The sequence below is a fragment of the Anthonomus grandis genome, chromosome 9 (genome assembly GCF_022605725.1).
Source record: "Anthonomus grandis grandis chromosome 9, icAntGran1.3, whole genome shotgun sequence".
NCBI classification, from domain to species: Eukaryota; Metazoa; Arthropoda; class Insecta; order Coleoptera; family Curculionidae; genus Anthonomus; species Anthonomus grandis.
In genome coordinates this window covers 23,581,129-23,608,671 of record NC_065554.1, presented here as the reverse complement: position 1 = coordinate 23,608,671, position 27,543 = coordinate 23,581,129, and the positions used below count along the sequence as shown (strand labels likewise).

Here is a 27,543-nt window from a genome sequence, read left to right as displayed (position 1 = left end):
CTACAAATGAAACACCTTATGTAAAAACTTAATAAATTATATATTACTGGCTGTTACATTTACAAATAATCAACAACTGAACCGCTATGTTCGCGTTCGACGTCAAAATGTCATTTTGCCTAATATTATTAAATTTCTTATAGATAATTAAGTTTTGACCTTGTATGCTTATCATTATTATTACTAAAGAATCGAAAGAAGCGGCCATCTTGGGAATTTTGGTAACACAATATCACAGAAGAAGATTTTTTTTAAAACAGAATAAAACCATAATACTTTACAAACGCTTGAAATACTGTGCGCCAAACGTCATTCAAATAGTTTTATGTACATGTTGTGGCTTCCCTGTATACAGGTGGGATCAGGTTTTTGGACACGCCCATAACACATATTTTGTCATTTGTCAATGGGCGCAGTCAGTAGGATTAGAAATACGTTTTTTTTTCGCAAACTCTTTAAATACTATGTAAAAATGTCCTCAATGTTTTATATTTTACAGTTTGTAGTTTCCTGTAGATATAGTGGGTCATGTTTTTTAGGTACAATGTTTCATCAGTCACCTTATGTGCAGTTTCTTTATAAGAATAAGTTGTACTCTTCTTGTCATATGTTCTTTTAGTGTGCTGTCAATCTTGTTTTCCGTTAATGGGTGCAGTCGGTAGGATTTAAATTTGTAATGATTTTGATAAGGTTTTCTTCCAGTTTTCTTGAAAAGCGGCTTCTCACTTTTAATACCCTAACTTAATAAGTGGGAAGCTTCTTTTAATTTGTAGTTAGTTTTTCTTGCACTAACTATAAAATCAATTGAACTGTCAATCTTGTCAATGGTCATCTGTCTTAATAGTTACACTTATGAATAAGAGGAGAAATTCTTGTAATTATTATTTATTTTTTTTTCTGTATACCATCAAGTGTGTAAAGCTGTCAATTCTGATCTGTCAATAGTCTTATGTACAGATATTAGGTCCCCTATAGCTGTTTCAGATTTTTGGGTACCTATACGAAATAGTGTATTAACTCTAATTATTTAACGTTCTTGTAATTAATATTTAAGCTCTTCTTTTGGTGTGCTATCAAATTGTGAGAGTTGTTAAACGTGCCACTTGTCATTTATCAATGGGCGCAGTCGATAGGATTAGATATACGCTTTTCGCAAGCTCTTTACACATGTGCTATTGTAAAAACGTCTTTCGCAATGTATCTACAGTTTTTAGTTCCCTGTTTATAGGATGCGTCAGGTTTTAGGCACGTTATAATATTTTATCGGTCAATAGCTTTATGTACAGTCCCTTTTTACAGAGTCAGCCTTTGAGATACCTATTAATACTGTTTTTTTTTAGTATGCTGTCAAACTTGTCCTCTGTTGTTGGTGCAGTCGGTAGGATTTAAATTTTTAATGAAGTGTGTGGCTCAAAATTACTGGAAGAGCTTTTCAAATTTAGTTTTTTTTCACCGTACTGTTAAATCAATAGAACTATCAAAATTGTCCCTTGTCATTTGTCAATAGTTACTTACTAAGGCTGTGAAACTGTCAGTAGTTTAATGAACAATTTATAGTTTCCTTTTATGTAGGGTGGGTCTGGTATTTGGATACACTCTTAATATTCTAGGGCACCTTAATGAGAAGCTGCTTGTAATTCATTTATTGTTTTTTTTTATTGTCCAGTCAAATTTGAATGTGCCAACAGGCGCAGTCTGTATGATTCAATTTTCTTATGAAGTCTGTAGTTGTCACTTTGAGGATTTGTCAACGTTTCAATTTCTATATAATTTTCGTTAAAACCTGCCTCCCATTGTATACTTTCAATATCCTAATTTTTGGACCATCAATTCGCAATAATAATTGACCTATTTTGTTTAAATAAACCAACAATAACTAAACTTAAAAAATAAATTTCACTAAAAACTCAATTTTGTAAACAAGCACCGTACATTCTCCTTTACCTTGCTAATATTTCCTAAATATTTATTACATAATACTATATACAAAAAACCGGACCCTAATATACCATAATGGGCAAATCGCTATGTTACATAAAAAATTTAAATAAACTTTCCAGATACCCCTATATATATACTTACTACAACAGTCGGACTACAATAATGATATACACGTAAGTCTTAGAGAAGTCTATAAACTATATAGGAAATGCTGAACGTAGGAATTTTTGGGCAAATCTACAGGGTGTCTCAATTTGTCATGACCATAACCATATTTTCAAACTAAAATTTCGTGCTTACTTTTGACACACACTGTATATATAGTAGTTTGATTGTAAATCAAGGAGGACTTTAAAAAAACGATTGAAATTGGTTGGGGTGTTACATATTTTTGATTTTATATTCTCAATTCGACCTAATTTTAAAATCTGCTGGTTTTGTATCGTGCCTAAATGTGAGAATCAGCGGCAATCGGGCGAATCAGTGGCAATTTTAAAAATTAAAAAGTAAACTTTCTGGAAGAACTCATACCCTTTTGGAAAAGCTTAATAGCTTGCTTTAACTGGGTATCGTCGGCATATACCAAGCCATGTCATAATGTACTAGTTCAGCAGAAGTTAAACTTTTCAATCCTTCAAATTTTGACTACATGCTCCTTAATAATTCTTGACACAACCTATGCAGTTAAAAATCATTTATCTCTCTCAGCTCATACGAATTCGGCGTTTCTCCACGATTTGGTGGTACACACCCCAGGTCCCCTCCACCAATCGTTCACGTCCTCGTAATGTCTAGGAACCAATGGAGCATGCAGCATGGCGCATAACCTACACCAAAAATAAGTGTTTATAAACTCCCCGGTGCCCTTCCATTTAAAATAGGAGTTGTAGAGGGCGTTGTCGTTGTCCAATCGGTGAAGATATTCCGCCAGTTCTTCCGGACCGGCGAATTCGTCCACGTGGATATAGGAACCTGTAGAAGAGAAACATTGTAAAAATGTACGTTTAAAAGACCTGTTTGGATAACCCTAGTAGTGTATGATATAAGCCCAGACCTTTGTTAAGTGGACACATGTCACGTGACTGATTTTGTATTAATAATGAAACGGTCACGTGACAGTTATGTCAAAGTGAGGCTCCTACAGATTGAGGTAGCGATGACAAGATGGCCGCCAAACGTGAAATACCGGGGTAAGGTAAAAAGTTGACATTAAAACTAATTTTATTTTTCCAGGCAGTTTAAAATAAGAATATTAAGTAAATTGTTTTTGGTGCTGGTCTACTATAATAGTAACAAGAAAGAAATAGGAAAATTCTTCAATTGCCTTAAATAAACGATAGATTGAGATATTTCCTTAAAATTTTGTACACGCGTTTAGGGTAACAAGACATTTTTTGATTGGAAAGATTTTTTTTAATTTCTATGAGTGGTGTTCGTATGTAATTTTTAATTCAATGCTTTTTTTAAAAATAAAAATTATTTCTCAAATCTTCATTCAGTTTGAAGCAAAATTGATTCCCTGCCTTTTTTTGTATGATGCAAGGTGCTCGGTTTACGAACAGAATAAAAATATTTGCAGGTTCTATGTCAGTTTACATGAAAGAAAAAGAAGAATTTCCTTGCCGAAGATCCGCGCTACCGAAAGAATAACATTACTGAAGAAAAGATGCATCGTATCCATGAACTTAAAACAGAAACTCATAAATCAGCAGCAAAGCAAAGAATAAAAGTGTCCACTGAAGCAAAAACGGTTAAATAACCAAATGATTATTACTATAATTCTGCCGAATTACAAAAAATTCCTGGATGTCTTGGATACTTTAGATTCTTCAGCTCTATTTAAAGGACTAAATCATCAAAGAAAACTAAAGGTTTAATCAATGTAAAACATCTTACATACACTGTAACTTCACTAAAAGCGAATGGAGTATTGTTGTCCATTATGCCCTAGAGCAAGCTGTAAAGCGTAAATAGATTCTGAGGCACTAACATGAACCACAAGTTCACATAAGAATCCTGATGAACTTTTGGAGCCTCATCCAGAGTTATCGCAGGCCAAAAAACTTGAAAATTGCAATAAGTAATCTTGGTTTTATGTTTTGGATTAGGTCTAAAGACCTTGAGCTTGTCTCATCCTTCTCTTAATGAATATCCGTCCAGAATATCCAAACTTATTGAACTAGAGCTGTTATTTGTCGCCATAAATAAGATCATGAAAGGCAATCTAGGAAACTCAGTGATCACTCTCGAAAAACGACTGAATAATGAATGAAGTATGTTCATTGGAGGTTCTGACAGGAATCAGAAGTTGGGGAGAACTGAGACATTTTAATGACTCATTTTAGTGTCACATCTTGGACTTGGACAAGTATAAAGAGGTAGTGAGTAGCTTGAACTAGGTGAGATCCTTATCTGAATTAATTCAAGAATTTCCTTGCAGAACATCCGAATTTCTCTATGAAAATTCTAACTGGAGCTCACATTCTAAGGCATGGATGATATTTTGAGAGGCAATCTAGGCAACGCAGAATTCCCTCTCAAAAAAGACTGGTTTATGAATGAGTTCTATCTATTGGAGGTATTGACATGAATTAGAAGTTAACGTAAATATATTGATGGATTTCTGAATCCCCACCAATAGTTATCAAAGGCCAAAGAACTTGGAAATGCTAATGATTCATCTTGATTTCACCTCTTGAACAAAGTGTAATTAAATAGCTTTAGCTTATCTCATCATTCTCTGAAGAACATGAAGAATTTTCTTACAGAACACACATGGTTTATATTTCTTAAAAGATAAATAGTGACCTTCTTTTCTCTGCAAGAGAGAAAACCATAAATTACTTTTGCCCATATCTCATCAAACAAAGTCAAGCCCTTCATCTATACAAGTCACATGATCAGCTGTGTATTCTTGAACAAACGGTCACGTGATGGCTCTTTAAGCTCTTCCTGCCTGATACAAGATGGCCACTTTATTGATACACCATGGTGATTTGATTCAAAGTGGCAATTTCTTTTGCACTTGACCTAAAGTACTGATGTAAATTTCACAAAAAAAGAAAAAGATAATGGGCAAAAGAAAGCCATGCTCTTCATTCAGGTTTTGCAAATCACGTAGCGGATAATGTATGCAAAAAGAGATTGTAAAAAAAGAATCAATTCTTCAATTGCCTTGAATAAACGAAAAAGTTTTTAGCTTCGCATAAGAAAATAAACTACTAAGAAGTTAAATATACTATGCCTCAAGTATGTATTACTTTTTTATTATCCTTTTAAAACCCACTAGTAATAAACAAACTATGCAACGTCCTTTGTCACGTGATTGATTGATTTTGTATTAATATCTAAATGGTCACGTGATAGTTCTGTCAAAGTCGAGCTCCTCCTACTGTTCGACGTGGCGATCCAAATGACCGCCAAAAGAGACATACCAAGGCAAGGCAATAAGTTAAAAATTTCTTGCAGAAAACTTTAAAATCAGTCATTCTTTCAGGCTTTAATAAATCTTAAATGAATTATGGCTAACTGGAAGAGATAAATAATGACCTTCTTGTCTAAGATACAGAGTAGTTAATAAGTTGCTTTTACCCATGTCTTATAAGATATAGTCGCGGCCTTCATCTACACGTGTCACGTGATCAGTTGTGTGGTAATAAACAAACCGTCACATGATGGCCCTTCAAGCTCCTCCAACAATTTAAGGTTATACAAGATGGTCATCTTATTGATATATCGGGGTTAGGTTATTTTTAGATTCAAACTAGCATTTTCTTAATTCTTTTTCTTCATCAATTTTAATCCCATGCAGTCCAACCTAACTCTGTTTTTGCAGAAAAAATGGGTATTAAACAAAATAAAATATAAACGTGTAAATTACTTAATCCTTCATGTAATTACAGTTCTGTCTGATCTTGATCTCCTTCCATCGTTTGATGTGGCAATCCAATATGGCCGCCAAAAGTAAGGTAGGCCAAATAGTTTTAATCAGTCAACTTTAATATTTTTTATCTATATTTGATAAACTGGGAGAGATAAATATAATAATAACATTCGTTTCTCAGAAACAGAGCAATTAATAACAATATCGACGCTTTTCATCTGCACAATCACGTGATCAGTTGTGTATGAATGAACAAACGGTCACGTGTTGGTCCTTTAAGCTCCTCGCATAATTTAAGGTGACACAAGATGGCGGCCTACTTAACGTACCGGGGTAAAGCAAAATGTTATCAATTTTATCACACATATTGTGCCTATTTTTTGCCCTAAACCCAATTTTAAATTCATTAAACGTCTTAGTTAACTAAATAAAGTATATACCATAGATCTAAGAGTCATTATAAATTCCAATTCCCTTATACGGTGATAACGATCCATTCTAAATTGTGTTAAATTAGGCCACAGGGTCTGGGGAGTCCAGATGTAGTTTTCTAAAGACGTAGAAAACTGTAATAACATGATTTAAATATTTTTAGGCATTTAAATTATACATACATATATTAAGCAAACCTTTTGATATCAATTTTTCTTTAGATGTATTTTTTCTTGTTTATACTATAGAATGTGTATTTTTATTAATATAAAAGTTAAGTCTATCAACAAAAAAATTACATGTAGTGTTCACACTGCTTGTATATGTATATACATAAAACCATTCTTCTGTACTTAGGTCCTGTTTTACTTTTCAAAATTAATATAATTTTTTTCTCTTCGAACTTTATCCCTTGTGCATGTTTGAAAAAGTAGTAGTATTATTTGGCATTTAAATTAGAAAATGATCAAGATAATTAAAGAAGACCTAGTTATGTCATTTATATAGGAATGATAATTTAAAAGCGTAAAAATATTTTTACATTCTTCATCTTCATCAATGAATGACGAAAGATTCATATTTACGTCGCCAGTTATAATATGCGCTTTGTACTTTTTTAACATTTTGTAATGATCATAAAAATCCCGATAGAAATTGGCCTTGCTTAAACTTGGTGCTCTATATATACAACTTAAGTTTATTTCTACAATTTTGATTTTCCGCAATGTTTTAGTGGGCCTAGCATGTAAAACATTGTACATATATTTTAATGATTTTTTTATTAAAATTATTAAAACAGCAACTGTATTATATGAATATTGTCTACGTGATGATTTTGAGTCAGAACAATTATTTCAAAATCGATGTAAATTGCCTATACATTTTTGCCGATATAAAATACTGTCTCTTACCAACGACAAGACGAGTTTTGCCACCATTTTGTCGAAGTGGTACTGAATATTAATGACTTTCTTAGATATATGGTTATACTATACTTAAATATCAACTTAGTACCTTCTGGTGTACTCTTTTGATAGTCTTCTGGTCTAGCGCCCATCACTATCGGTAAGACGTCATGTCCCAACCCGTTAACGAACAGCTTCTCGGTGATATAGTCTCGACAGTTCGAATTTTCAAATGCAAAGTAGAACTTGTAGTCGCTCTCTAGCAAATTGAAGCATTTCTTGTCGTCGGATCTGGGACATTTCAATGATCCGCATCCCCCGTAGATGTCGACTTCTATGTATTTGGCCAGTTCCCTTGCGTATTGCAGTCGGTTATTACGGGCCCCGCAGTTCGATACGAACCAGGCGACTTTTTTGGTCTTGTTGCCCGCGTAATCTTTATTTTGGTTTATTTGGCGAACCTGGAAAACGTCAATTTCTAATTTAACCGGGACTACTTTTAAAATTGTTAACTAACCTCAGGATCGTAGTAAACCCATTTTTCATAGGGCGCCACTATATCACTGTCCCGTCTATATGTAGCGGTCCAATTGATTGACTCTGGTATTTTCACACTTTGAGTGTGATAGGGACATTCCAAATGATACAGAATCCACACCTGAAAAGTATTATTTTTAATGGAAATCGTGCTGTATAAAAAATTTTGAAGTTATTACTTGATTGGCTGGCCTGTTAAACCCTAAGTTAGCCACGTGATCTTTAAACAAAATGGCGTCGGCGTCAGACGCGCGCCCTCTATCGGCCGTCAAACTGCACCGGCTGACGGGACATTGAGCGAAGGCTGCTGATCCACCCCTTTGGCCCCACGCACCCAATCCGCTAAATAGTAGAATTGTCTTTTCTGGAGTATCGAATTCTGAAAAAATACAAGTGGGTATTAAAGAACGTTTTAATTAACCCTTGTAACAAACATACAATAAGAAGATTACAAATAGGGGAAGTCTTTATCTCCAAGAAAAATACATGTAGGTCATTTAGATAAATGTATTATGCATGTCGGCTGTGTAAACAGCCATCATCAGATACTAAAATAAAATACAGATAATTCAAGACAATTTTGAAAAAGAGCATATTCGTTATAACAATATAGACCTAGAACTTACCAGAACATTACAAAAAACATATACGTTCACCAAATAAAACAAAAATTACCCGTTATCGGGAAAAAAACAACAATAAATAAAAGAATTAAAATTAAAAACATAGTACAATAAAGACATCTACGATTTAAAATATAAAATTTATACTTAGGACAATACAGATTTCTACATATTAAAAGAAGGTACTATAAGGAACTATTGTATATTAGCATTGCTTTAAAGAAAAGATTTTAAATTTTGACTAAGATGAAAGAGTTAAAAACAATAAAGGTAAAAGTTATTTTCTAGGGCTAATTGAATCAAAAAAGCGTAAACTATCAAACTTAGTTTGCTCATTAATGCATGTGCACTCTGGGGAGTTTATGGCCCTATTTATTTCAAATGCTTCCAACAAGTCCAATTGTAACCCTTTCCCACAAACATGCAGAACCTCAGTGTTAGGTCCCGGATCAAAATTATGCCCAAACTCTAATATGTGGTTCGCAAAAGGAGAATTGGTATTGTTAATAAAAGTATTTTTATTTCGCGTGATTAGTCTTAAATGTTCGTTGACACTGACTTCAATTTTCCTTCCGCTTTGGCCGACATAACAGATATCACATAATGGGTGGGAACAAGTTAATTTGTTAACTCCAGATCAGTGTGTTATCGGTATTTTATCTTTAGTGTTTACTAAATGTTTTGCCAAGTTGTTTTTGGTTTTAAAACAAATATTAGGTTTAGTGACAAATTCATTAGACTTAAAACACTGTGCGACACTAGAAGAGACGTTGCCAAAATAAGTAATAGATCGATAAGATCCGAGGGTGTTGGGTTTACTGAGTAATGGCACAGATGTAAATAGCTCCGCACACTCGTGCGGAGCTATTTACATCTGTGGTAATGGTTTATTAAGTTTTTTGAAAAAATGTTTGTTGTATAGCTTCTTAATAACATTTATAGGATATCCATTGTTTCGAGCGATTTGTAAAATTATATTATATTCTTTTTTGAAATTAATATCGTTTTGTGGAATATTGAACAATCTATGAAGAAAACAATTAAAAGCGGCAAATTTTTGGTTAAAGGGATGATTAGAGGTAAAGGGCATTACTGTATCTGTGGCTGTAGGTTTACTATATATTTGAAATTCAAAATGGTTATTGTGATACCAAAATATTATTTGTGATTAAAAGGTCTAAAAATGGCAAACTTGATTCTTTCTCTAACTCATAGGTAAACTGTATGTTGGGATGAACAGAATTAATGAAATCAACAAAGTTTTCTAGGTCGTCTTTGGTTCCATTAAAAATAGTAAAAATGTCGTCTACGTAGCGAACCCATGTTTTTTAAATAAATGGTGTTCCGAAATTTGTTGTTCTAGTTTATACATAAACAGTTCGGCTAAAAAAGGTGACAAATTAGAGCCCATTGCTAATCCAGTTTTTTGTTCGAAAAAATTATTGTCAAATTGAAAAAAAACTTTTGAAGGAGCACACAATTGACTAGAGAACACAAATCCAAAATGAAATGACTGGGTTAGTATAAAGTAATTCTCTGAGTAATGAAATGTAATCACTCGGAGGTATGCTCGGAAACAAGTTAGTAACATCAAAAGAGATAAGCCAGGATTGGGGTGGTATCTGGATAAGAAATAAATGTTCAGTTAATTCAAAAGAATTTTTTATAGAAAAAGGATTGTTGCAATTTAACGTAGAAGGTAAAAGAGAAGATAACCAAGAAGAAAGTCTGGAAGCAGGAGACTTCATGTAGGCAACTACTGGACGAACAGGGTAGTTAGCTTTATGTATTTTCGGTAGGCAGTAAAGGAGAGGAGTGGAGGGATTCATGGGAATGAGTTTTCTTTCGAAGATGGAAAAATAATCAAGAGTCAACTGGCTTTGTTTAAGAGTAAACTTTAATAGGGCTATAAACTTGTTCATGGGGTTGTTAGTTAGGTTGCAAAAATTATTGGAATTTAGGAATTGAGTAACCTTAGATAAATAATCTGGTTTGTTCATTATAACAATACAGTTTCCCTTGTCGGCTTTTGTTAAAACTAAACTATCTTTGGCCATCTTATTTTTTAATTGTTTTAAAACTATGTTATTTTTCTTATTATAAAGATGATCAATGTTGTTATCTTTCAAATATTTGTTGATTTTAAAGACTATTTTGTTAAAATGAAGCTCCTCCCACGATTTGACGTGGCGATACAAGATGGCCACCAAAACTGGCATACCGGGGTAAAACGAATAGTTAATGTAGAAAAAAAATTCTTTCATCCCTGCAGGTTTTTATTTATTTTTATTTATGAACTGACAGCGCCAATTCACAAATTGCTCGTTTTTAACAAAATTTAGACAATTTTTTTTGTTTTATATGGAAAATCTTAAAATTAACCTTGGTTTTTTAATCATGTCATAGAGGGCGCTACCAGCATTACATTGATTTTTTTAAATCCCGTAACTTTTTTAGGCTTGACATATTTAAGTTTTTTATTTAAATATGCATTGTGCAAACAGTTTTGCTTAAAAAAGCTATACTTCGAAAATCACGCTACCATTAACCCTTTTCGAGATATTTACACTTAAAGTTTCCGATGCGCTCAAAATAAAATTGAACTCACAATTTGACTTTTCAGGTTAAAATATTTGTTAAGTAGGCTGTACCTGACTGAAGATGAATTATTATAAATGTCATTATCACCGTCAAGGTTTGTATTCTTCTCAGTTACTTAATGAGTGGTTATAAAAAATCAAAATCACGCAATTAGTAACGTTATTTATTACCTTTTATTGCATTGTTATTGAGTTTTAGTTGTTTTAGTTGTTATTGATTTTTGCATATTGGGATACATAAAATTCATTGTTTACGAAAATACAATAATCACAAGTGAGTTATTAACGGTAAAAATATTAACTGCTATTGAGAGCAATTATTTCTTTAGTTTCGGCGATCCTCCTGGAAATATACCGAGATTTACTGGAAACTATTGATAATTTCTATTTTTTGTACGTTATCACTTATTCGAAATCTAATAAAGCAGTTTAAATAGTTTGTGAATGTCGTTCTCGTTAAGTGCATTGAAAACTTTATACGTTTATTAATCAAAACAGTTTACAAAATGCACATTTTAAATAAAAAATTAAATTATGACATAATTTAAACAAAGGTTAATTTTAAGATTTGCCTTATAAAAAGAAAACCATATTCCAAGTTTTGTTAAAAACCAACAATAAATGCTAAATTAATGGCCAAAATTAAAAAAAAGTTTATCACCCTGTATCTCGGTTTTCTTTGCCTTTTAAACTAGAACAATCTAACTTAACCTTATTTTTTTTCATAGGAAATCTGCTGTTAAAATATTATTTATGGAACACCCTGTATGTATCAATGAAAGCTGTCATGTACTGACTCAAGAAATTGTGTAACGATTCAAAGAAGTCGATGTTGATTACCCCATCTGGTGATTCTATAGATAAATATATTCGAGCCATAATTAATACATTATTATCAATATTTATAAACAACCATCCGTGTCCCCGTAGACATCCTAATAAGCAGTTTTATAAAGGATTAAGATATCTGTTCTTTGATGACGTGCTGTGCTAAGGGCAATTCCAGTATTTATTCATAATTAATCGAAATATTTACTTATATGTTACAATGTTTTAAGAACCTACGCTCAACCAATTTGAGACTGTTAATATAAATTTCACAGTATGGTAATAACAGATACAAGATCCGTACTCCAGTTGAGGAGTCACAAGAGCACATAAGAATTTCAAGGAATTTCAAGGTCCATCGGTGCTTCTTCTAATAAATCCAAGCATCAGTTTTTTAGTTTTCTTTAGTTTTATATTTAGACGGATTTATTGACCAATTTTATTGACCGATTTATGAAACTCTCCAGATCCAGATTATCTTGTAATTTTTTACAGTCTCGGAATGTATTTTGATAACACTTCTTAGTTTAAGATCATTTGCAAAAAGCAGGTAATTGCTAGAAGTAATTAATTAATAACATTCATTAATGTCATTTATGAAGTCATTCAAAAGCAGTGATCCAGGGTTTGAGTCCTGACGAACATCATATGGAACCCAAACTATCCTAGACAGAAAACCGCCAACTCGAACAATAAGCCTTCCCAGTGAGCATTTTACTCCTTAAAGGGAATTGTGGCACCTGTGACGTTGCTGTTACGTCGCAATTCGCTTAATTTGTGTGAAAATACACGCACCTTAGTATATAACTTGACTCCAGCAAGGAATTGTGTACTATAAACCTATTGTAGGAATTGCGTAACATATTGTGACGCTGTTACATGATTATTTTTTTGTGTGACGCCAAGCAGGAAATTTGTTTAAACAATGCCCTACCTGTGCTTGTGTGCAAGCTGAACGCAAATCAGGAATAGTGGGAAATAATCCATGACTAATTGTAGGAATAGTGCAAAAAAGTGTGTACATTTAAACTGCTAGTAAATGTGTGACGCATTTAGGGAATTATGTAAATCAAAAATTTATCAAATATTTAAACCAGTTTTGTGTAAAACATAGTAGGAATTTTAACGTTACATTGAACCAAAAAGTGTATAAAATTGCAGTGTAAAACAAAATGGCCGAAAATGTAAATAAGTAACTTTTTTTAATATCATCTAATTAAAGTGAAGTTTTATGATAAATTCAAAACGAATAAGAAATTTTAAGACAACGACGTCTTATTATCGAAAAGTTAAAAACTTAAATAAAGCGAAAAATCTAGTGAAACAAAGTGACATGTTCACACAATGCCGGAATTGTGACGCAGTGACACAAAGTAGGACGTATTACGGAAGTGCGTTCAGAAAATGGTTGCGCGTTTTCACTTTGCACACATAGCGGGAATTGTGTTGAAAATGTGTCTGCTTCTTTTATGAATGACAGCATGTAGGAAATGCGTGTAACATATTAGTTAAAAATTAAACACAACTGCGGTATTTGTAACAGACATCATCTAAGGTAAAAACAGGGAATCTGGTGTATAGGCAACATATTGAAAAAAGTCATTAAGCCTGCTTTGAGTTCATGCAAAAACTCACTAAGTGACTTAATGAGTTTTATATAATAAATGTGGTGCCATCACTGGGACTTAGTGAGTTTTAAACATCAAAATAAAATTCTGTTTTCTAACCTACAAATTCTTAGTTTAATATAAATAATGGTCCTATTTTGACAGCTTTTAAAAAGAGAAATTAATAAAACTTCCATTCTGACATAGATATTGTAAAGGCCCACATTGAAAGTTTTCCAACAATGGAAAGTCATTACAATCAAAAATCTTCAAAACGACTCTATTTAGATCGTAAGCTATCAATCTCAAAGATGTACGAGAATAATTTTAAATCAGTTTCTTCCCATGCATATAGAAAAATTTTTTGCACATCTTATAATATTTCTTTTTTTAAGCCAAAAAAAGATCAGTACGCAACTTGTAATCGGTATCAAAATTCAAGACCGCTGTAACTTGGAAGATACATACCAAAATCATATTACTCGGAAAAACAAAGCAGCCCGATCAAAAGAAATTGATAAAGCTGCTTTGGAAGACAATTCTGCATTTATCATGGTTACGTTCGATTTACAATCTGTGTTACAGATTCCATCTTCCGACGTTTCACCGATGTATTACAGCCGAAAAATTAATATGTATAACTTAACTATTTATGAAGCTTCAGAACCACACAGAGCATACTGCGAGGTAGCTGTGAAATTGGAACCACTGTATAATTGGTTTATAGGCTTAAAGCCGGAAGTAAAACACGTAACCTTATATTCGAATACATGCGGTGGCCAAAACCGAAACCAGAATATTGCTGCTCTATTTTATGAAAGTTTAATGAATTTCTTAATTTACTGGATTTATCCAAGACTTTATTTAGAAATAAGACAACTGATTGTAATAATGATAAAGTAAACTGGTTGAAAGTGAAGTGCTTCAGATTTCAGAAAATACAGCCTGGTATTCTTGAATACCGCTATGATTATTTTGGTGAATATTATAAAAGCATTAATATTGAAAGAAAATCGAGACCCACTCAAAAAACTGACTATAGTACCTTGAAAATAAGCAAGTTGTACAAAACTATGCTGCCAATATCCGTTAAAAAAAAAGAAGACCTTTTAAAGTTATGCGAAAAAGGAGTGATCCCTAATGAGTACCATGGTTGGTATAAATTGCTGCCAATAAGCACAACATTGAAGGATGTGATTCCTGAACCTGGATATTCTGACTCAAAGGTATATTACCAAAAAAGTTTACTAGTTTTTCAACATCAAGTTTATTTATAAAAATTAACTCATTAAGTCAGTAATTTGACAATATTTCACATAAAATGAATGTTACATTTTATATTTTTCTTTCCAATTATTGAATAACAAAATACTACTTTTTCATTATTATTTTACTGTTAGTTTTGAAATAACACACAAAACTATATTTTATTGTCGGAAACTAAAAACTACAAAATGATTTTTTCCCAAAAGCACCTAAACCATCGGCATTAGTAAACAATTGATTTTTCCAGAAACTGATCATTTTTGACTGAATGAGTTTTTGCAGCAAGCCAACGATATATCATCCATTTTATTGTGTCTAAACTGTTTCATAGAAAAGGAGATCATGTACGCATATTCTATATATTAGACAAAGAAAAACAAGTTTCAATTTAGACACATTTATTGTCATGGCAGCTTTGAGGTGTTATCTGAGAAGAAATAATTCCGGATTATATTATTCACATAAGAGGTATTGTGTAGGAATTGTGTATCTAAAAAGACACCAAAATGACGCAGCTAACACACATTATGCCTGAATTGTTTCACAAATGTGTGGTGTCATGGTGCTCCATTTCCGACACATAGCATACACATGTCAGTTGACGTCTCGAAACATTGTGTGTATTTTGACACCCGAAAATGATACGATAACGGCAGCGTTACTAAAATTCAACTCCAAAATGCTCACTGGGTTCTATTAGTAGTAGCACTATGATAAGTAGCACCTGAACCAAGACAATAAAGATCCATCAATCCCAAACAGCATTAGCTTTTGGGCAAATTTATAAGCAATATTTTGTGTGTGCTCTTTATGAGTAAGGAGGTTTAACTCTATAGATCTACAAGGTCTAAATCAAAATTGGTGCAAAACTAGTGGAACAGAAAGTCACAGATGAAACTTTCCAAAGCCTTGAGAATTCCTACACTGAGTATGCAAATGTAGGATAATTAGTAATAGAGTCTGTATCATCTGACTGAAAGACAGATTTAATAAAGCTCTCTCTCCAAATATCTCGAAACACACCTGTTTGAAAAGAGATGTTAAAAGATATGTTGCAATGGTCTAGATATGTTAAAATTGCAATCTTTTATTAGCAATGCATCTGATTTCCTCACCTGAATAAGTTGCCTTAATTGAATAATAAAGGAGTTATTGAGGCAGGAAGAGGTTATTGACAAAAGGCTTTTTTTACTTTTACTTATAGACAACTCGTATAAGCATTCAAACATTTTCGCCAGTTTATTCAATGTGTAACCAATATAATTCTAAGTCAAAATATGCCTTTTTTTTTGCATATACCAAGCAGTAAAGTTTAAAAACAATATTTGAAACTATTTATATTTAAATAGAGGTACAATATTTTTCAGTAATATTTTAAACTAGTAGCAATATAGATGTTACTGTGTAGGTATATTTAGTATTTATCCCGTTTTCTATTTCAGTACTTTGTTTAGTTTTGTATTTTAATTTATTTTCAAACCTACAATTTTTTTAAAAATATTCATCCAACCTGTAATGTAGTTATCTGCCGAACAATTTTTAGTATTTATCTACTTTAGAATTGGGTTTATTACCTGTAAGGTGGTTTGATGTGAATAAATACAAACAAACGTTTTTCGTATTGTACCGTAAGCAAAGCTAGTGGACAATGAAGCTAAGAAAATTCCCTATTGTCCTCATCTAATTGACTCAGTTTATTAGAAAAAAAAAACGTTTTTATCATTTTAAATTATACTTCTCTTAACAAAAAAGTAATTCAAGACCCGTTAAAATATCGACAAATTCCATATACTTTATTTATTAAGAGGGAATGTATCAAGGCCGCATAATACGTATATAAAATATTAAATTTCTGGATAAACAGATATATCATTTTTTCACATTTGTTGGCCCAAAGTCAAAACAACAGTGTACCTCCCAAAGGGCTCGTTAATAAAAACTCCCCATGTACAGGTGAGGCGCACAATAAAAATTGGACTGAATCCAAACATCGACCAATATGTACTTTCGCCATATGGCTCCGTGCATATTTTGTTTTAGAAATGTGAATAGGAATTGGTATATTCTGAATATAACTTACCTTGATAATCTTCAGGAACGTACATTAACTGGTCAACTATCCGATCTCCGTCTGCTTGTTCAGGGAACAGTCTGGCAGGCCCTTTAGTCTTGGAGGGATACAGAGTCCCCCCACTCAGGAAGAAGGGCTTTTCTAGAGGTTTTGTCGGCTGTTTTTCTTCTTCTAGCTCAACCTGTAAGTTTATTTTATCTTAGGGATTTTTGATCCACTGAATAATGGAATAACCTTTATTTTATGGGATGATCTGCTTAAAAATATTGACATTAAGTACTAAAACTCTAAACCTAATAGCACTAAATAAATCACAGCTATTAGACAGAATGTCACTTGTAGAGAAGCTCCAACAAGAAAGTCTGTAATAATTTTTGCGGTTAATTTATATAGTGATTGCGCTATCAGTATTAGTATTTAATCATCTACTAGAATCTGTAAGTTTTATTTTTGTTGAGTCAATTGTTCATGAGTTATCACCATTTGAATTTTGGTTTACGTCAGCAGACCCTTGCTGCATCAAGCTTAGAATCTTTGGGTGATAACTTTTGATCTATTGAAACTAGAGTCATGAAATAAACTTTATTTGATTAATATTGATTGATTTTCTCCTCCAAGTGACTCATGACCTCGCTCAAAAATGGTGAAAGATAAGAACCCATAGCGAGACCAGATTTTTACCTGAAGAATTGATCATTAAATTTAAAGAAATTTTGTTCCAAAACTAATGATAAAATGTGGATAAGATTATCTACCACCAGTTTTGGCAAAGTAATATTATTGTTTAGCAGGATCTCACCCAATGTTAAACAATCTGACGAGGGTATGCTAGGGAACAAGTTCTTTACATCTAAGGAAAGCAAAATGGCTATTATATATCTATTTGCTTTAGATAATTGGCAAATTCAATTGAGTTTTTAATGGAAAATTCGTTCCGAAAACCAGTTACTTCTCTTAAAGTATTGTTAAGCCAAGAAGATAATTTGTAGCAAGGAGAGTTTACGAAGGAAACTACTGGTCTTATCGGGTTTCCCTCCTTATGAATCTTAGGCAAGCCATAGAGCAGGAGTACGTGGGTTCATAGGGTATAGGTTAGATTTAGTGGTGTTAAAGTATTCCAGAGTTATAAGACATCGATCTAGAGAATTCTTAACTTTTGAGAAAAAACTATAATCGTTGGATCCCTAGTAATAGCCACGAAGTCGTCAGTCGATAGAAATTTCGTCACTTTAGCCGCATAGTCGAGTCTATTCATGACTACCAAACAAGAGCCTTTGTCTGCTCTGGAAATTAGAAGATCATGCGTTTCAATTTTGTTTTTAACAGAATTAAGGTGCTGTTTGTTGTAATTATTAGGGACAGAGTTATGTCTCTCAGAGTTAAGAAAATTAATTATTTTTGATCGTAAAATGTTTTTGTTAGGCATATTAACAGACTGGATGATGTTCTCAGCCTCCACTGCCAGGACCTCTCTGGTGTTTCGATTTATTTGTTGCTCAAATTTAAATTTAAGATATTTTCCTCCTCGGGGGTAAAAGAAACCTTAGATAAATTAAGAAAACGTTTATGAAACAAGTTACTATTATTCTTACCAGCTCCCGCTTCTGCTCTATGTGGTCAGGACTCTTTGGTTTTTGTGAAATTCTTAAGTGGTACAATTTCTTACTAAGCCTACGGTATGTATTGGCACCAAAATCTTCTACATCCTCTCTCAATTTAGAATTCAAGGATAGAAACTCCGCAAAGGACAACGTTAACGTTAATGTAAAATATAAGTACTTGAGTTTAGAGTTGATTCTGTTAAGTGTTTTGTACCAAAGTTGAAGAGTAATTGATTATCAAGTAGAATTAATTATTTTTATTTTTATTTTTATTGGTTTAATCTTTCATGAGTTATGACCATTTGCATTTTGCTTTACGTCAGCAGACCCTTGCTGCATTAAGCTTAGAATCTTTGGGTGATAACTTTTGATCCACTGAAACTAGAGTAATAAAATAAACTTTATTTGATTAATATTGATGTGATCTAAAATGTTGATAATATCCACTAAAACCCTAAACCTAGTACCAGTAGAAGTATCTAAGTTATTAGAAAAAGATCTACTTGCAAAGAAGCTACATCAGAAAATTCACTGATAGCGTCTTTTTTAGTGGACCTAGAGTTATCAGTGTTATTACCAAAGTTAAAGAGTAATTGATTATCGAGTAAAATTAATTATTTTTATTTTTATTGGTTTAATCTTTCATGAGTTACGACAAATTGAATTTTGATTTACGTCAGCAGACCTTTGCTGTATCAAGCTCAGAATCTTTGGTTGATAACTTTGGATCTATTGAAGCTAGAATCATGAAATAAGTTTTGTTTGATTAAGTTTTACATATTAAATAAATCTCAAAAAGTAATACCATCAGAGATATGCCAGTAATTAGAGAAAGAGTCACCTTCAAAGAAGCCGCAACACAAGAATTACTGATATCTTCTTTTGTATTTACCTTAGAGTGACAGATCTCAGTATCAACAATCATTTCATTAAATTTATTTTTATTGATTCCACACAAACATATTGTTTCTGAGATATGATCATTTAAATGTTACTTCACGTCACCAGATTTACTGAGTCAAGCATGTGTTTAACATTTGATCTAGTGGAGATAAAATAATGAAGCGAACTTTATTCGATTAATAATGATCGGTTAAATGTTGATAATTGAAAAAATGATTGAAGTTGTACAGTCAATACCAATGGAGATAGATCATCTATTGGAGACCAAATGTCACAACATAAAAATCACTTATACCTCCTTTTAGGTAATTCATTTAGTATTGTAAATCTCAGGTTGAAATTTGAAGATTAAGTAATTATCTAAAAAAAATTTTAAATTGTTCTTTTTATTTTAACTCTTCATGAGATATGGCTATTTAAATGTTCCTACACGTCAGCATGTTTCGTGATCATAGAATAGTCTAAGAGTCCAATTCTGCCCTTATTGAGTGTCCGCAAAGATATAGAAATTCATCAACATTTAACATTATTGCGAACTGCACAAGCGCAAGTACTGCTGTTAGACAATTATGCCTCTAAGTAAATGAAATTTGATAAAAACCCTAGTTTCTGATAAATCTCTGAACAAATAATAATTTTAAGTGTACCCACACGTGTTAATAACAAAACACTTGGAGTATGGCAGATAACCCCAATAATTTTTGTTTTGTTTGAAATTTACATATTCCAAGACTCACCTCGTCTTTTTCCATCTCGTCTTTCTGTGTATGTTCCTCAACCCCATTGAGGTCCTTCTCCCTCAGCGAGTGCTCTCTGCTGCTTTTGGAGAAATACGAGAAGCGATACTTGCTGCCCACCAACAGGGTCACCCCGATCACCACCAGAAAGGTAAGAAAGAACTTACGCGGGGTAAGAAGCCGTGGGGGCATCTTTTACCGGTTAAGCATTACCTGCAACAGTGACACGTTGTATTACCTCACCCGTCCGAATAAAATGAAAATAATTTTTAGCAATCGAGCACATCTTTATCTCTGGGTTTTATCACTGATTACTGCGGTATCTGTGTCATACACAGTCGGAAAAATAAATACATTTTCACATATACGGACGTGCTAAATACCGAAAAATAAAAATTTAATTTATTAATAATTGTGGCAATTTTTACTTCCGTTTTAACTTTTAATAATTTTTTTTCGGTATTGTAATATTTGGGCTTTACCGGTCGAAATGTTCCATTCGAAGGATCATCGGGACGCCCCACAAAGTATCACGTTTCACGTAAAAGATGAATATTGTTATATATTTTATAATAATGTACATAAATGACACGTATAAGGTATATAAAGGTGAAATAGTTGCAGCTAGTTATCAGTTGGTTTAAATGCTATTCACCTATTTACTTAATGATAAATGGTTAAGTACTGATGTATGCATATTTCATTAATATAACTTACCAACTTTTAGATTTTTTTTGTAATGCAAAATGCAATTATTTTGAAAAAATCTTGTGACAAAAATATTGAACAGATGTTTACAATTTTTTTTTAAATAATTTGGTGTTTCTTATCAATATGACCTTGTTTTTAAGATTGGACAGTATGTAAGAGTAATACAAATACACGGCAAATTGGAGCATTGATTTATTTATTTTTTTAAGACCACGTAATAATTTTTATTTTTGTTTCTTAGTTTTAGGGATGGCAGACATTCAATGGCTTATAAGAAAAGAATCAGAAAATATATTATTAAAATTATATGCAAAACTTATTTCGTAGCTTTTATGCAATTTAGTCTTAATCACTTTTTTAATTCAATATTATGTGTTGCATCTTCCTGAAGTCATCATCAACGTTATTTTCAATTACTTAATTACAATCCCGAATTTTTTAATAACTTTGGCCCTAAGAAACACTACATACGATACTCACGTGATAATGATGCACTATTCATACAGTCTCTATGAAAACACATATTTAGGTAAGCACTAACCAAAATTTTTGTCATATTAATGGCCCCCACAATAAAGTATCAATGCATTGGACCTGAACAACCCGTATATTTGTATAAATCTCAGCAAGTGTATATGTTACGGGTAAAGTTAGAATAACGGTTAAACTTAGGTTTACCCGGATAAACTGCACAATACCCAGAAAACATGGGTAAAGTCCAAAATATTAATAAAATTGTACACGTTTCGGGCTTTACCCGGGTAAACCGCGTTCTATCCGCCTTGGCGTGGTTAATGTTAAAAAATAACGCCATAAATATTTGGAGAAATTTATTTAATTAAAAAAACAGATTTTACAAATCAAAGGTTACACTAAAACTGTATCCTAACAAAGTAAAAGATAATATAATCTATTTGTTCAAACAAGACAAGCTGCTGTGACATTTCGAGTTACAAAGATTTCCAATAGCTTTACATTTACGTTTATTGGTCATGCATTTAGTTTTACAGTTGCATCGTTTATAATCTTGACCTCCTAAAAGTGACTGTTCGTTTGCAAGTTGTCTTAAATTTTTCTTTTCCGGTGATACACTTTTCATCTCAATAAGCTTCTCACTGCACACAGAAAATTGGTTCCTGGAAAACATTTCTTCGATAGTTCCTCTCTTGTTCGCTAGCTTATACAAATCGTCGTCAGTTTTCTCAATAACTGTCATGAGAATATTTCTAAAATCACCCCTTCCTCGATCAACGTCTGGAATTTTTACTCTCACTGTATCTCCAACAGAACATGGGGGAAACTTTGAATTAGATAAAGCTTTCATCTTCTTTGCTTGATTTTCTAAATTTCTTTTTGCGTCTAGTTTGTTTGACTGTATATTCCTTTGGTACAAGCAAAGTTTACACCTTATATTCCCTGATGTATTTAAATTGTCACACTCTACACACTTGCTCTGATTTTCTGAAGTTTCTGTATTACTAGCGTTTTCTCGATAATTATTGTTGCCATTTTTCATATTGTCACCTTCAGTAATATCTTCTTGCAAATTGTCTGGTTCTGGGTCACTGTCCCATAGACTGGTTTATATTTATTTCTTGTTGAGGCTGTTCACCTAAACCAAATTCCCTTACCACCTTCTCGAGCTCTTCTTCGGTTTGTAGATTTTCAATAGCTTCAATAGCAATCATGCCCAAACATGGCGACATAAGGAGCTTGTTTTATCCCATCATGGTATGCCCTATTTTTCATTAACTGAACAAATCTTAGACCTACTGACCATCGCGTGCAATTTTCATCGTCCATCCACGTCATAAGCATGTTCTGTATATCTTGATTTGCTCTTTCCACGCTGCCTTGTGACTGACTGTGACGTGGTTTCCCATGGACTATTTTAAGGCCACTCCACATCGTACATAACTCTTTAATAACATGGTTGGCGAACTCCCGGCCGTTGTCCGATTGTAGTATAGATGGGGCGCCGAAAATACAAAATATGTCTACCAGGCTCTTAGCTACTTCCTTAGCCCTTTTCGACGTTAATGGACGTATTTGAACAAACTTAGTTAAGTGGTCCATACACCATAATAAACTTGTATTCTCTATCCGGATGGGATTGCATGTCAATTAGATCCACTTGACAACGGCCGTTCATCTCCGAAAAAACCATTGGTTTAACCACAAGTCCTTTTTTGGCAGATTTCAGTTTCTTTTGGCACCCTTCACACAAGCGCAGATATAACTGAATAACATCTTGAATTATATTCTTGTACTTTTTTTTACATTCGCTTTCCATATGGTGCTTACCGCCATGTCCTATAGCTAAATGTGCATCATGCAAAATGTCAAACATTTCGTCGTTTGTAACGTAATATTTAATGCTAGATTCACCTGACGATACACGAGCAATAAGCTTTTCAACGCCTCTAACAGAACATTTATGTCAAACCTCTTTAACCGCCGATATTGTAGCGTAGTCTTAGTTTTAGAGTTTTTTGCCAACTTCACTGATTCTAACATTTCTTGGTATTGTTCATTATTAAAATAAAAACTATTTGCACTTTTCGTAGACACCAACTCGTTAAAAACTTCATAAAAACGCTGTGCTGAACGCGCACGTCCACTCTCTTCGGTTGCCATTTTAGAACTGAACTGAACGTGGTGAAAGATGATGCAATAATAATTCCTACATCCAACTTTACCTATCTGCTTTTGCGTGGATTACCCGGGTAAAATCCGAAATATGTGTAATTTCAATATTATTTCGGACTTTACCCATGTTTTCTGGGTATTGTGCAGTTTATCCGGGTAAACCTTAACCGTAACATATATAACAGCATAGTTGCAAAAGTTAATGCACTAGGTATGGTCTCTTTTAAAATTAATGTAGAAAAACTTTTAATGAGTTTTCATTTAGTTCACAAATTGTAAAGTTAGTTTTAATATCTTTCTTCGACAGGTGGAGTTAGCGGTTCTTCCCACTTTTGTATGTGTAATTTTTTTTTCATAACATGCGATAAAGAATATTTTATTATATAGTTAATCCGCCTCTGTCACACTAGTCTATGAGAAAAAAGAGGCAAAATCGCACTTTCATTAAAATTTCATCTTGAACCAAGAAATATAGTGACCTTTTTTCAATTAAAAATTAGAACTATATTTGCGTTTTAGGCATTTTTTTTAGTACAATGAGTAGAACAAAGATCCACTTATTACCAAAATGTGATTATGATATGTGAGCGTATGTGGGTGGGTAATGGGTATATATTTATTTTAGAGAAAATACATTACAACTTTTCGGCTTGTCCCGGTATGTACATTTTGGCCGCCATCTTGGATGACCGTGTCAATTTGTATGTCAGCTGAACGGCGGGTGGGGTTTGAATTTGATTATACAAGGGTTATGCGAAAATTACTTCACTTAGTGTTCGACTTATTTTCAAGAGTATTTTTTAAAACTTACCGATTACGTGGTTTTTATCTTAAAATTATGTCGTATCGGTATTTATTGTTCCAATATAAAACCTTGTTACCAGCATATTGAAATTAATTTTATGGTCATATCGTAAAAACTGTTTTATGACTTAAATAAATTAATTTTATTGAGTAATGTATTATTTCAATAATTCCAATAAATTGTTTTTTTTTTGCTGTAAAATTAGCTTTTGCTATAAGTATTATTAATTAAGGGGCCCGGTTGATCAATTTTGAAAAAATCATAGATAAAAACTATAAAATCAGAATAAAATACTAAAGTTATTGTGAAAAAATTTACATTTCCAGGTTAATCAGACTTCCGGATATACCGGAAGTAAATGCCATGTTGCAACTCTCAAAACGTCGCTATTTTGTTTTAGAAAATAGCGTTGAAATATTTTCGAATGAATATCTTTATAGAATTTTATGTTTATTTCCAAAAAAATGTACTCTGACTCCATTTTGACTGTCATTTTTACATCAAGATATCGTAAGTCACGCCAAAATTATAATGTCAAAAGTTGGAGGAATTTGTAGAATTCCAAAATGAGTTTTTAAATATTTTCATTAAACTTTTTTTCCAAGATGGCGTCCATCCTCCGTTTTGAACGCATTTCAACAAAAACACAGCTTAGCAGCTTTTAAAAGACACCCTAACTTTGAGTTATGATAAAATGGGAGATGGACGTCATCTTGAAAGGTAATATATAGATCACACCTAACCCTAACCTAGAGTACTGGGACTCCATTCGTCAATTTCAGAATGTTGCATCATTTCCCCGGATCCAAGAAAAAATGGCGGAAACTCAAGACGACGCCATTTTGTTTTCGGATAAAAAAATAGTGACGCAATATTCTGGAATCGTAATGTACTCGATAATATCTCTAAAATTTTCATTCAATTAAATGGAAACATTTTTATTTAAAAAATGGCACCTTTTCGCCATTTTGAATTACAGAACTGTCATTTCCACGTCAAAAGATGGTTTATTCTACACACTATATAAGAATTAAGCTGTACAGGGTAAGCTGGGAAAGTAGTAAAATTTTTTATTACCTAAATTTTCAGTAATTAAGCCAAAAAGTTGCTAGTTCTTTAAATTGACATATGAAAATTGGCATTTGCGTGGTCCTAAATGAGCAATTTCTGTACTATTTTCCAAAAATTTTGAGATTTAACGTGCTCATCAGCCTATAAAGTATTTATAATTATTAAAATTTTTTTTTTCATTTAAAACAAAAGAATTTTTAATGGTACACCCCTTATATTTCTTTCTTTTCTTATACAGGGTGGTTAGGTTAGACGGCAGTCACATTGAACACTATGCTTAAGATTCTCTCACTCATAAGGATATCACAATAGTAAGTACGTTAAATATGACATACCTGTAACATACTGTGATAAATTTCCCTATAAAAATATTACGCAATACCTCTAAAAACCAAACTTTTCTAGGTTATTATTTAAAAAAGAAACTATGATTGTTTTATCAATATATTTTTACATAAAGAAATTTTGACCCCATTTTCACTTATAAAATTAAAATTACCCAAGACCCAAAAGCCTCTATTTTATTATCTTAGTTTATCCCTCCCTTATAAGGCAATATTTTACTTAAAAAAAATAATAATTCACTTACCTGTTTAGTAAAAAACCACCCCTCGTTGAACTCATGTTCGCCACTGGATCTCCTCCTGTCAAACCTGTATCAGGATACAAAACCATCCCTGTGGAAAATCCATAGTTTCATGGAAAATCGGCGCTTGCGTGTCGGATTTTATCTGTTTTTAAGATCGATATTGCGTTTTACAGAGTTCTACGTTATTTCTGCGACCGACTGAAATCAATATGGTAATTTATAATAATGTTTTATAGCGCCAACCTCGGTCGTTCGCGATTTGAGATGAAAATCGTAACAGAAAACATCTTAAAAATGTTTGTTGCTGCGGTAGTTATACCGTATTGGACAAACATCGCGGAGATCTAATTTGGACGCAGGTGAGAATTTGTCATGTATACATTGTGATGGTTATTTTATTTAGTTTAATGGCTTTTTCATCGAGTTATTTTCGTGAATAACGTTTTTTTTTTGTATTTTTATAGAGAGTCAAAATTCAATTTAAAATGCGTAAGTTTAAATAAAAAATCAAGAAAGAATCCAAAAATATAACCAAAATTCTTTTCTGCTCATTCAAAATTTTTCCACTTGGTGGAATTAATGGGAAAGCTTGGAGCACAAATGGAGTGTAGAACAATGCTGCATAATCCAAACATGGGCCAGTTGTGGACAAAACTTTAAGCCTAACACTACCCAATAATAAAGCTGATGTAGACATATTATTTATCCCTTCATTTTTCGGGTATACCCCCCCGTATCGAATTTTTTCACCAAAAATTGATTTTTTTCGAAATCAAACTAAGTATACTAGCGTCTTATTTGGGTCACCTAGATTACGAAAACACCGGGTTATAACAGGATCCGAGCAGAACTAAGGGAATGAGAGCACTTTGAAAATCCTGAAAAAGTCGTTTTCGACGTCCGTTTTTGAGGCCAAAAATGGGCATCAAAAATGCCATATCGCGGCTATCGTAAAAGCTACGACCTTGCGGAAGGTCTCGTTGCATTCAGAACGACGAAACTAAGAAAAAGCCGTTGGAATTTTCCCTCTAGCTCCCATAGAATCCGAGATATCGACCTTCAAAGTTTGGGTTTTTTCATTTTTCGGGTATACCCCCCCGTATCGAATTTTTTCACCAAAAATTGATTTTTTTCGAAATCAAACTAAGTATACCAGCGTCTTATTTGGGTCACCTAGATTACGAAAACACCGGGTTATAAAAGAATCCGAGCAGAACTAAGGGAATGAGAGCACTTTGAAAATCCTGAAAAAGTCGTTTTCGACGTCCGTTTTTGAGGCCCATAATGGGCATCAAAAATGCCATATCTCGGCTATCGTAAAAGCTACGATCTTGCGGAAGGTCTCGTTGCATTCAGAACGACGAAACTAAAAAAAAACCGTTGGAATTTTCCCGATAGCTCCCAAAGAAGCCGAGATATCGACCTTCAAAGTTTGGGTTTTTTCATTTTTCGGGTATACCCCCCCGTATCAAATTTTTTCACCAAAAATTGATTTTTTTCGAAATCAAACTAAGTATACCAGCGTCTTACTTGGGTCACCTAGATTACGAAAACACCGGGTTATAACAGGATCCGAGCAGAACTAAGGGAATGAGAGCACTTTGAAAATCCTGAAAAAGTCGTTTTCGACGTCCGTTTTTGAGGCCAAAAATGGGCATCAAAAATGCCATATCTCGGCTATCGTAAAAGCTACGACCTTGCGGAAGGTCTCGTTGCATTCAGAACGACGAAACTAAGAAAAAACCGTTGGAATTTTCCCGATAGCTCCCATAGAAGCCGAGATA

General features: G+C 33.0%; 2 protein-coding genes across 11 annotated transcripts in view; one reads left to right on the top strand and one right to left on the bottom strand.

The window, feature by feature from the left end:
* LOC126740372 (dystrophin) overlaps nucleotides 1-27,543 on the top strand; it is a 208,279-nt gene that overhangs the window by 32,346 nt on the left and 148,390 nt on the right. Inside the window, exon 11 of one of the 8 annotated variants that reach the window (XR_007661892.1) lies at nucleotides 25,996-26,118. The exons of 6 other annotated variants lie outside the window; for them this stretch is intronic. The gene's annotated coding sequence lies outside the window, so the exon portion shown is untranslated. Of the gene's footprint in view, nucleotides 1-25,408; nucleotides 25,482-25,995; nucleotides 26,119-27,543 lie in introns of all 8 variants that reach the window. One more of the 8 variants, XR_007661893.1, reaches the window with a different exon arrangement.
* On the bottom strand, nucleotides 17-25,997 carry LOC126740378 (glycoprotein 3-alpha-L-fucosyltransferase A-like). Of its 3 annotated transcripts, none has more exons than XM_050446362.1 (7): nucleotides 25,760-25,997; nucleotides 19,935-20,147; nucleotides 16,703-16,874; nucleotides 7,878-8,077; nucleotides 7,679-7,819; nucleotides 7,271-7,622; nucleotides 17-2,913 (listed from the first exon to the last, which is right to left on the bottom strand). In XM_050446362.1, exons 2-7 carry the CDS (start codon nucleotides 20,124-20,126, stop codon nucleotides 2,651-2,653), a joined length of 1,320 nt encoding a protein of 439 aa, XP_050302319.1. In that variant the 5' UTR covers nucleotides 20,127-20,147; nucleotides 25,760-25,997; the 3' UTR covers nucleotides 17-2,650. The 3 variants fall into 3 exon arrangements, with proteins under 3 accessions (XP_050302319.1, XP_050302321.1, XP_050302320.1); XM_050446364.1 differs by lacking the exon at nucleotides 25,760-25,997 and adding an exon at nucleotides 20,652-20,755; XM_050446363.1 differs by lacking the exon at nucleotides 25,760-25,997 and adding an exon at nucleotides 20,417-20,529.

Bases quoted from the DNA above. Each gene is read 5' to 3' on its own strand.
- LOC126740378 (XM_050446362.1), bottom strand. From the start codon at position 20,126: ATGCCCCCACGGCTTCTTACCCCGCGTAAGTTCTTTCTTACCTTTCTG. The intron at 8,078-16,702 runs GTAAGTTATATT...GTATTTTTTCAG, and splicing joins CGTTCCTGAAGATTATCAAG to AATTCGATACTCCAGAAAAG. The intron at 2,914-7,270 runs GTACTAAGTTGA...TCTCTTCTACAG, and splicing joins TCAAAAGAGTACACCAGAAG to GTTCCTATATCCACGTGGAC.